This window comes from Solenopsis invicta, chromosome 3, assembly GCF_016802725.1.
Source record: "Solenopsis invicta isolate M01_SB chromosome 3, UNIL_Sinv_3.0, whole genome shotgun sequence".
Lineage (NCBI taxonomy): Eukaryota > Metazoa > Arthropoda > Insecta > Hymenoptera > Formicidae > Solenopsis > Solenopsis invicta.
The window spans coordinates 19,135,809-19,146,714 of record NC_052666.1 but is presented as its reverse complement, the minus strand read 5'-3'; the positions used below and the strand labels follow the sequence as shown (position 1 = coordinate 19,146,714).

Here is a 10,906-nt window from a genome sequence, read left to right as displayed (position 1 = left end):
CTTAATGTACACGCGGATACTCAAAATTTGAAATATTAACTTAGCAACTTTTATTGCTATAACACAACTGAATAAATTCTGTCAACAGACTAATTTTGCTGATAAAATAGCAGATACAAGAGAATATTTGGAGGTATTATTAAAAATAAAATACAAAATCAAGAATATATTAAAAGGCTTTCAAATTTTATTTGACAAGCAGTTAAAATAACTTTAAATGACCGGTTACTTGGTCTATTAATTTCGCTGGGCCCGGTCCGACCGCGCATACCGTCTTGCTTCCCGCTGGTATTTGCGTATGGCCCGCATCATGTACTACATTCGATAATAGACCCACAGCTTTGGCTTCCTTCGCTATTTCCGTAAGGGCAGCCTCGCTGTCCACCTGGAAATTAACACATATTCTTTTTTCCTTTCCTCATACATACATGTATATGAAAAGATATTTATTTAAACTGTGTATAGTTAAATATATTTATTAAACATCAAGTGATGGTCTCTTTTGATTGAAACCTTATCCGGCAAATAAAATTGTGTCTCAAAGAATTAAGAGATATTTAATACAGTATTGACCAGGATTTGTAATTTTGAGATTAAAATTGAAATGTGTCGGTATTTATTCATTTATTTATTTCTCAATTAATATAACAAAAAAATGAATCCAAAATTATAAATCCTGGACAGCATTGATTGAATTTATTGAATTCATTACATATTTCATAAAAACATATTTTCTTTATCAACCGTCTTGAAATTGCTTGTTTTTGGTCAATGTTTTGCATAACTTGAAATACCACCTTAAGTGTGATCTTGGCTTGGCCAGACTCCTCCCATGCTCTCAGAATCTTCGGATGCTTCCTGGCAGCTTTATACGCCGCGACAGCGGCGTGCGAGCATTGAGCCGCCACCTTTCCCTTGCCCATTTTCAAATCTGTTCTAATAACCAGGATTAACTTGTAATTGTCATACTTGTCTGTATAAGCCTATATAAAGAGAAAATCTTTGTAATTGATGGATTATGTGTTTCAGAGAGAAATGTAAAGAGAAATCATCGCTTTCTTTACCACATCGTCATCATCCGTTTCATCGGAGTCTTCTGCAATGTTTCGAGGACTTCTTCTGTTTGCCATGGTCATGAATTTGTATAAACAATAACCGAACAGAGCAGCGGCCATAAACGCCACTTTTGGATCTGTAGCCTGAGCTACAATTGTCTCAGTGATGTCGTCCATAATTTTCGATAATATACGATAAGATAAAACCTGCAAACGCGAATTAAAAAAACGCTCTGTAAGAGTTCCAAGTAATTTAAAAAGATATACATGTGTATGTACATTGTAAATTGAGATAACCTATAACATCCCAATTCTCATATATTTACAATATTTTATGAAAAATCGCTCATATTATGTATTTATCATATATATACACATTTTACGAAGTCAATTTAAAGAAAAGCGCAACGTTACTCACTAAAACAGAGCAGCGTTGTCCAGTTGATAATCACGTTTCTGTCATCATCATGTGGCCCATCATGTGGTCGGCGTGATCTATCGGATCTATCTGGCGACGTCTGGCGTCTGGCGTGATCGCCAGTCAGTGATGGGACTTGGATGGATCGGTAATCGGAGCATTCGGAGAGCATGCGCGCTGCAGTAACAACTATATAGCCGTGTAATGTGAAATAATTTTCAATTTTTGTGAACGTAATGAGCTTCATAATATTCCAACAAAAAAGATAGAACAAATTAGAATTCTATATCTCTGCTATTATATATAATATGTATACATGCACCAACATTGCTATATATAATATACCTGCACCAAACATTGCTATATTTGATTTCTTTTTTGTTTTACATGTATAATAATCTATTGTATAATCTATTGTATCTATTGTACATACATACATAGGATAGACCTAAAGCATATACGTTTTGCGAATTCATTAGATATTATCCGGGCTTGAAGGATTTGCTTGCGCGATTAAACATTTCGCTAAAGGGGCGTTACATTAGGGTATCAACGATGTGAAAAATACGCTTTTAATAATACTAACTTTAAAAGAGAATATAACACATATTAAAATGACACACTTCATCGTCAACAACTTCTGCGTTAAACTTATAGCCATTATACCAACAGATTTAAGTAGTGAGGAATGTATTGAAGAAAAACATGTGATAGTTTGTTAGAAATTAAACTTTTATTAATAAAATATTGCTTTTGTAAAATTCTTTTATTAATAAAATATTGCTTTAATAAAATTTTGTAGAAGAAATGTTACTCAGTAAAAAGAGCTTTCGTCTAAAGATACAATTGTAATATAAATAAATACTCTGTCGTTAAAAATTTGATTACTATTAATAGTAAACAAATTTTTAACGACAGAGTATTTATATTAATTGTATCTTTAGATGAAAGCTCCTTCCGCTGAGTAACATTTCTTCTATAGGAACAACATTAATGTTCATAGAGAATAGAACGTAACATTTAGGCTGTACTTGAGATTTACACAGAGAATATAATAAGCAGAATGTGTTGATCAAAGCCGAGAGGAACCTGAGAGCGGCCACGGTGGCCTTTTTCCTATAACGCTTCGAAACAATCGAAACTCCCGTACACTAGTGACGCACATCTATTCTGGTCAGAATGGGAACTACGTGTCACATCCATTTTGCAACCAGCCCTTAAGAGGATGCTAAAGTAACAGAAGAACTTCCTCGACGTCGGTCCTACAGATCACTGTAGATTATTTTTCGAGCAAGACCAGGCTATTGCTCTTTGTCCATTGCATAGATCTGTCTTTGTTTTTTGATTATTTCGCCATCTGCGAAAAGTCCTATCAACTACTGTTGGGCTCCATATTGCTCTGTTTATGACAGTTCAGCTTCGCTGAGCGAAATATGCGCGTGGTAAAAGCACATTAGCGTATCTTTTTTGTTAGGCGTTCAATCGTAACTTTGCAAGGTCAGTGTTATTCGTGCATGTTTTCTGAAAGGTGCTCTACTATCATTTTGTACGCACGAGCTACACAACTTCTGTATTAAGGTAAAGTTAACCTCAGGTGACGGCTATACGAGTGAATTTTTAATGATTTATTAAATTTTTGTTCGATTTTCTTATAAAATTGACCTGAGCACCCTTTCTTTTTACGCGTATTTCAATTCTAAAAAAAGTTTTTGTGATTCTGTAAAGCCAATCCAAAAATATTTAATGCACTGTAAATGTCGGTAATTCGTGGTACTTTAGCAAGGATGCTATAGTGACCAAAGAACTTCCTCGACGTCGGCATTGCAGATTATTTTTCGAGGGAGACCAGGCTATCGCTCTTTGTCCATCGCATAGATCTGTATTTGTTTTTCGATTATTTCGCCATCTGCGAAAAGACCTATCAACTACAGTCACTACTCTGCTTGCCATTGTTTACGTGCGCTATGCGAAATTTGTACACGTACAGCTGTTTACATGTTAAACTTTTTCGTTAGGCTTTTGACTGAAATGGAATACAGTCAGTGTTGTTCGTTAGAGTTTTCTAAAGTGCGGCCTGGTCTCATTTTATACATATGAGCTACAGAACGTTAGTAAATGACAAAAGTTAACCTCGGTTGACAGATCCACGAGCCAAAAATAAATAAATTTTTAATTTTTTGTTCGATTTTCTCGTAAAATTTACCAGCCCGCACTTTGTTTTGGTGCGTACTTTTATTCTGTAAAAGGATTTTGTGATCTGTAGAACCAATTCAAAAATTAATGAACACTGTAATGTGTCGGTAATTCCCGTCACTATAGCATCCTCTTAAAAACAGTGTGGATGTTAGCACGGACAACAACCCACATCCATCTCTCGAGAAATGGATGTAGGTTGTTGTCCGTGCTAACATCCATTTTGCTGCAAATAAAATCTGACGCGTATCGCGTATGTTGCATCCAGAACAGGGGTCGAGAATGTGCACAAATGAATAATTACGTCTACTTTCGCGTAATTTTTATTTATTATAGTCTGAAATATTTACATTAACATTGATATTAATACATATCAATACATATATGCCCATATTTTGCACAATCATATTTTTACTTAAAAAAGATGTTTAATAGTAACAGAGAGAATTTGGTTCTTTAATAAAGAAACATTCATTTTACGCAGTACTTAAAAAATAATTGTAATTAACATCGCATCATATGATGAAGAAGAAATAAATGTCTTTCCACGAATAAATATACCATCTTTTTATTTTTACATAATTTTTTATTATTTAAATGTTTTCAAATTATGCTTTTGAAAAAATTAGCTTTCTTAATTTTTTTAAATCTTGACGCAACTCTCTCTCTCTCTCTCTCTCTCTCTCTCTCACTCTTTCTCTCTTTCTCTTTTAACGTGATTGTCCTTTAATTGTTTAGGTCTTCAGTTAGAGAGAGAAAGCATCGCGGTGAAGACATGAAGCAAGCGGCGATGTTATCTCTATGGATACCCTCCTCTTCACTCCCCTCTCGACACCAAACGTTTTCCGTGCTACGCTTAGGCCGTAAAATTCAGAAAGAGAATTTCGGACGATTTCTGCGCAGGGACGTAGAGAGACTAGAAAGCGCCCACTCTTTTTTTATTATGTTACAATGGCATATACATGCATACGCATGATTTACAAATGACAATACGCACGATTAATATGGCATAATACATAATCACAATAATAATAATAATAATAATAATGTAATAAAAATCAATGAAATATATGGATACTTGAGTATTATTTTTATTCTCTAACTTACAAACGTGAGATTATTGATCTGATTTTAATACAACCTTTCAACAGTTTTTACGAAATATCACGTAAAGATTAATCAAAACTTTACAAAAAAAAATTAATTAACAATTATATAATAATATACGACATAAGGTATTAAAGTGTTAATCAGTAAAGTAACGGATTTTAATCAAATTCTTCTTGATATTAATCGATGGCAATTGTGGAAATGATGGAAATGGGATAGCAATGGGATGGAAATATTGGAATAAATGCAATGATGTTAATGGAATAGCAATAATGAAAATGATGACAATGACAATATATATAGCCTGACGGCAATGACGGCAATGGTGGAAATGATGGCAATTATGACAATGTTCTCGATGTTAATGATGGCAATGGAATGGTAATATGGAAATAGAATCGCATAATGAAATGAATGCAATGATGGAAATGTTATCAAAAAAATGGCAATGATGGCAATAATAAAAATGGTGGCAATGTCGGCAGTGGCGGCAATGGCGTAATAATAATGGCAATGATGAAAATGGGATGACAATGATGGCAACGATGGCAATAATGACAATGATGGAAAAGATGAAAAGTAGGCAATCCCATTGGATGGCAATGATGGAAAGAATGCAATTATGGAATGCAATTATCGATTCCTGAATGACATGAGCTTGCTGCTGTATTTGGTCTGCAGCCATATAATATAGCCATTTCATCATAGAATGGACAACGTTTAGTTGCAGCTCCACTAACATTATTATCTTTTTAGCATTTAAAGTATGCAAGTTTTAAATTTTTTAATTTCAGCTTTATCTGCTCTGCAGTTTTTTGTAACCTCTTTGTTCCATTTCTGAAACAAGTAGCCGGAAAATTTCAACATGTTTATGTCTTTTTCCATCCTTTATTGATAATATTTGTTTTTCCGTGCATAATTCTAAAAAAACACGAGTCGCCTCTTCTTCCCAATTTTGTCTTTTTTTACACATTATATTAATTATCGCAGATTTATTCTCACAAGACGAAGACATTATTAACTATTAACTGAAGAAAACTTGAGAAACTTAAATCGCCTATTACATAATACGGAAATGTTTACACCGTTACATGTGTGCTGAAAATACGTACTATTTTGATACGATACGTCTGTTTGATTTGTATCGTACCAGACTATATGTCTCGTTTACACCATCGAATTAAATTAATTTAGTACGTATATTGTACTTAGTACGCGCATCAAACAACCGGTGTAAACTAAGCCATTGCCATCAATGCCATCATTGCCACGATTGCCGTCATTATCACAATTGCCATCATTGCTATCATTGTCACAAATGCCACCATTTCTGCTACGGCTATTATTGCTATCTTTTTGATAACGTTACCAAGCATTTATTCCATAATGTGCCATTCCATTTCCATATTGCCATTTCATTGTCATCATTAAAATTATCGAGAACCTTGCCCTAAGATTGTCAGGCTATAGGCTGACTAATGGCACTGATGTCAATCATGTCCATTGTTGAAATGTTGAAATGAATGCAATGATGGCAATGGGATGGCAATGTTGAAATGAATGCAATGATGGCAATGGGATGGCGACGATGGCAAAGATGTCAATGGTGGCAATAATGGGAATGATGGCAATTGTAGAAATGACGGAAATGGGATGGAAATAATGGAATGAATGTTATGATGGCAATGATGAAAATGATGGCAATAGTGGGAATGATGGCAATAATGGGAATGCTGTGAATGAGAGACTATCTCACATATTCCAAGCAGAACAGAGAGTCACCACTACATGAAAATAATATCAAAATGATCATTAAAAGTTACTTTTCGATCAATTAAGATTTGATGTCATTTTCACTTACTGTTCTGCTTGGGATTAAGGGGAACAGTAAGTGCGGACAAATGGTGAGAAAATCGACCAGAGACTTTTAGTCGATTTTTTGACAAAAACTTGACGAAAAATGATAAATTTTTTCAAAATTAAAAAAAAACTTGGAAAAAATTAACTTCTGACATTTCGTATATGACAAGGGAAAGGGTTATAAAAACGCGGAATGGTCCATAAAATTTCGGTGACAATTTTGCCGTAATACTTTGATAGGACGTGGTATTTCTTCAAAACGAGCTCACACTACAAAAACTGTACCACGCCGACGCTGATTATAATACATTACTTGTTTTTGGTAGGCTTGCTCGAGATTTTCCGATACCCATTCAACGCTCGTAAGTCTTGCATACGTCGTGACCGATATTTTGCCACTATAATGACATGAATAATCTTCAGCGGAAAAACGGTGAGAGATAGTCCAACTTTGGTCAATTTTTTGACAAGAATAGATGTCAGAAGTGAATCCTTTTTCAAGTTCTTTTTAATTTTGCAGAAATTCAGTGAACTATCACTAACGCCACAGTTGCCATCATTCCCACTATTGTTACCATTTCTATCATTGCCATTTCCATTGTCGGCATAATAGTGACAATACGATTGCACGATCATCATCGCCATCATCGCCATCATTGCCAACATCGCCATAATCGCCATCATCGTCACAATCACCATAATAGCCATCATCTCCATCATCGCCATAATCGCCATCATCACCGCCATCATCGCCATAATCGCCATAATCGCTGTCATCTCCATCATCGCCATCATCACCATCATCGGCATCATCGCGATCTGTCGTTATAGTGAGATACAATTGATGTGCAGGGAACCGTGCAAAAATCAGGGAATCTTGCATCGGACCAATTGAGATAGAAATGCAACTTGAACTTTTATTAAAATTATACTCAATGTACACTCAATGGGCTAGAGCCTGCAACAAGAATACAAGTAATTCATTTCTCGGGAACTAAACTAAAAATATTGCAACTTAGTAATTAAAAGAATATTATCTGCTATGCACTTGCACGTATAAAATTATGATTTTTCACAATTACGATTAGACGAAGAAGAAGAAGAACGACCGTACACATAGTGCATAGAGATACAACACTATGATAGATAGTCTCACGAACTAACAAAGAACTACTTATCATCGCCTTCTACAAACACTTAAACCCAACAGATCCATTATGATAAAAGTTAGAACTCTTCGGGTGGCTATCAGAACACAGATATTGGAGAAATTCGCAAAAAAAATTTTAATAAAAAATTTCGAACTTTGACCGATATAAGTCTTTCGTTTTTCACTTTAGCGATGCGATACATTATGATAAAAGTTAGAAATTTTATGGGGGCTATCAGAACACAGAAATAATGGAGAAATTCGCAAAAAAAGATTTACTCAAAAATTACGAACTTTGATATAAGTCTTTCGATTTTTACTTTAGCGATTCGATCCATCATGATAAAAGTTAGAAATCTTCCGGGGGCTAGCAGAACACAGAGATATTGGAGAAAGTCGCAAAAATAATTTTACTCGAAAATTTGGAACTTTGACTGATATAACTCTTTCGTTTTTCACTTTAGCGATACGATCCATTATCATAAAAGTATGAACTCTTCTGGTGGCTATCAGAACACAGAGATATTGGAGAAATTCGCAAAAAGAATTTTACTCAAAATTTACGAACTTTGACTGATATGACTTTTTCGTTTTTCACTTTAGCAATTCGATCCATTATCATAAAAGTTAGAAATCTTCTGGTGGCTATCAAAACACAGAGATATTGGAGAAAGTAGCAAAAAAAATTTTACTCAAAAATTTGGAACTTTGACTGATATAGCTCTTTTGCTTTTACCTTAGCAAATCGATCCAATATGATAAAAGTTAGAACTATTCTGGGGGATACCAGAACCCAAAGATATTGGAGAAAGTCGCAAAAAATAATTTACTCAAAAATTTTGAACTTTGACTGATATAACACTTTCGTCTTTCACTTTAGCGATTCGATCCACTATGATAAAAGTTAGAACTATTCTGGAGGCTATCAGAACACAGAGATATTGGAGAAATTCACAAAAAAATTTTACTCAAAAATTATGAACTTTGACTGATATAAGTCTTTCGTTTTTCACTTTAGCGATTCGAACCATCATGATAAAAGATAGAACTCTTCTGGGGGCTATCAAAACCCATAATTATTGGAGAAATTGGCAAAAAAAATTTTACTCAAAAATTTCGAACTTTGACTGATATAAGTCTTTCGTTTTTCACTTTAGCGATTCGATCCATCATGATAAAAGTCAGAACTTTTCTGGGGGCTGTCAGAACACACAGATATTGGAAAAGATCGCAAAAATAATTTTACTCAAAGATTTCGAAGTTTGACTGATATAAGTCTTTCGTTTTTCACTTTAGCGATTCGATCCATCATCATAAAAGTTAGAATTCTTCTGGGGGCTAATAGAACACAGAGATATTGGAAAAATTCGCAAAAAAAATTTTTCTCAAACATTTTGGTCTGATATAAGTCTTTCGTTTTTCATTTTAGCGATTCGATCCATCATGATAAAAGTTAGAATTCTTCTGGGGGCTATCAGAACACAGAGATATTGGAGAAATTCGCAAAAAGAATTTTACTCAAATATTTCAAACTATCACTGATACAACTCTTTCGTTTTTCACTTTAGCGATTCGATCCATCATGATAAAAGTTAGAACTCTTCTGGGGGCTGTCAGAACACACAGATATTGGAGAAAATCGCAAAAATAATTTTGCTCAAAAATTTCGAAGTTTGACTGATATAACTCTTTCGTTTTTCACTTTAGCGATTCGATCCATCATGATAAAAGTTAGAATTTTTCTGGTGGCTATCAGAACACAGAGATATTGGAAAAATTCGCAAAAAAAGTTTTACTCAAATATTTCGAACTTTGAGTGATATAACTCTTTCGTTTTTTACTTTAGCGATTCGATCCATCATGATAAAAGTTAGAACTCTTCTGGAGGCTATCAGAACACAGAAATATCGGAGAAATTCGCAAAAAAAATTGTACTCAAATATTTCGAACTTTGACTGATATAAGACTTTCGATTTTCGAAAAGAGTAATTCACAAAAAAAATTTTACTCAAAGATTTCGAACTTTGACTGATATATATCTTTCGTTTTTACTTTAGCGATTCTATCCATCATGATAAAAGTTAGAACTCTTCTGGGGGCTATCAGAAACCATAAATGTTGGAGAAACTGGCAAAAAAAATTTTCCTCAAAAATTTCGAACTTTGACTGATATAAGTCTTTCGTTTTTTACTTTAGCGATTCGATCCATCATTATAAAAGTTAGAACTCTTCTGGGGGTTCTCAGAACACAGATATATTGGAGAAATTCGCAAAAAAAAAAAAAAAAAGTTTTACTCAAAAATTTCGAACTCTGACTGATATAAGTCTTTCGTGTTTCACTTTAGCGATTCTATCCATCATGATAAAAGTTGGAAGTCTTCTGGGAGCTATCAGAACACAGAGATATTGGAGAAATTCGCAAAAAAAAATTTTTCTCAAACATATTGGTCTGATATAAGTCTTTGTTTTTCACTTTAGCAATTCGATCCATCTTGATAAAATTTAGAACTCTTCTGTTGGCTACCAGAACACAGAAATATTGGAGAAATTCGCAAAAAAAATTTTTCTCAAAAATTTTGGTCTGACATAAATCTTTCGTTTTTCACTTTAGCGATTCGATCCATCATGATAAAAGTTAGAACTTTTCTGGGGGCTGTCAGAACACCGGGGGACCCGCACCAGGGTACCCCCCGGCGTGCTGAGTCGGCCTCGGCCGACCTGGTCCGGGGGGCTCCGGAAGCATGCTGTACGCGTTCCCGGAGTCCCCCCCAGTCAAGGACCTGCGCTGGACACCCGGAGAGGTTTTAGTGTGTATGTCCTCGCCGACACGTTGTCGGCGGGAAGAGCCCCACATAACCGCCAGGCCTCCCCCGGGGCCTGGGATATGCGGTAACGCATTTCCTCTCCGTTAACAAAAAAAAAAAAAAAAAAAGGCTGTCAGAACACACACATATTGGAGAAATTCGGAAAAATAATTTTACTCATAGATTTCGAAGTTTGACCGTCATAACTCTTTCATTTTTCACTTTAGCGATTCGATCCATCATGATAAAAGTTAGAACTTTTCTGGTGGCTATCAGAACACAGAAATATTGGAGAAATTCGCAAAAAAAATTCTTC

The 10,906-nt window shown here is 34.7% G+C and overlaps 1 protein-coding gene across 1 annotated transcript; it reads right to left on the bottom strand.

Annotated features, from left to right (window-relative positions):
* Window positions 1-165: 165 nt before the first annotated feature.
* Window positions 166-1,620, bottom strand: LOC105203601 (peptidyl-tRNA hydrolase 2, mitochondrial). The gene is made up of 4 exons (XM_011172434.3): window positions 1,474-1,620; window positions 1,065-1,262; window positions 798-983; window positions 166-385 (listed from the first exon to the last, which is right to left on the bottom strand). The coding sequence occupies exons 2-4, from the start codon at window positions 1,230-1,232 to the stop codon at window positions 203-205; spliced, it is 537 nt and encodes a 178-aa protein (XP_011170736.1). The 5' UTR covers window positions 1,233-1,262; window positions 1,474-1,620; the 3' UTR covers window positions 166-202.
* Between the last annotated feature and the right edge of the window lie 9,286 nt (window positions 1,621-10,906).

Excerpts from the sequence above, each read along its gene's own strand:
- LOC105203601 (XM_011172434.3), bottom strand. The coding sequence starts at position 1,232 with ATGGACGACATCACTGAGACAATTGTAGCTCAGGCTACAGATCCAAAA. Across the intron at positions 984-1,064 it reads AAACGGATGATGACGATGTG|GCTTATACAGACAAGTATGA; the intron begins GTAAAGAAAGCG and ends CTCTTTATATAG. Across the intron at positions 386-797 it reads AAGCCAAGATCACACTTAAG|GTGGACAGCGAGGCTGCCCT; the intron begins GTGGTATTTCAA and ends GTTAATTTCCAG.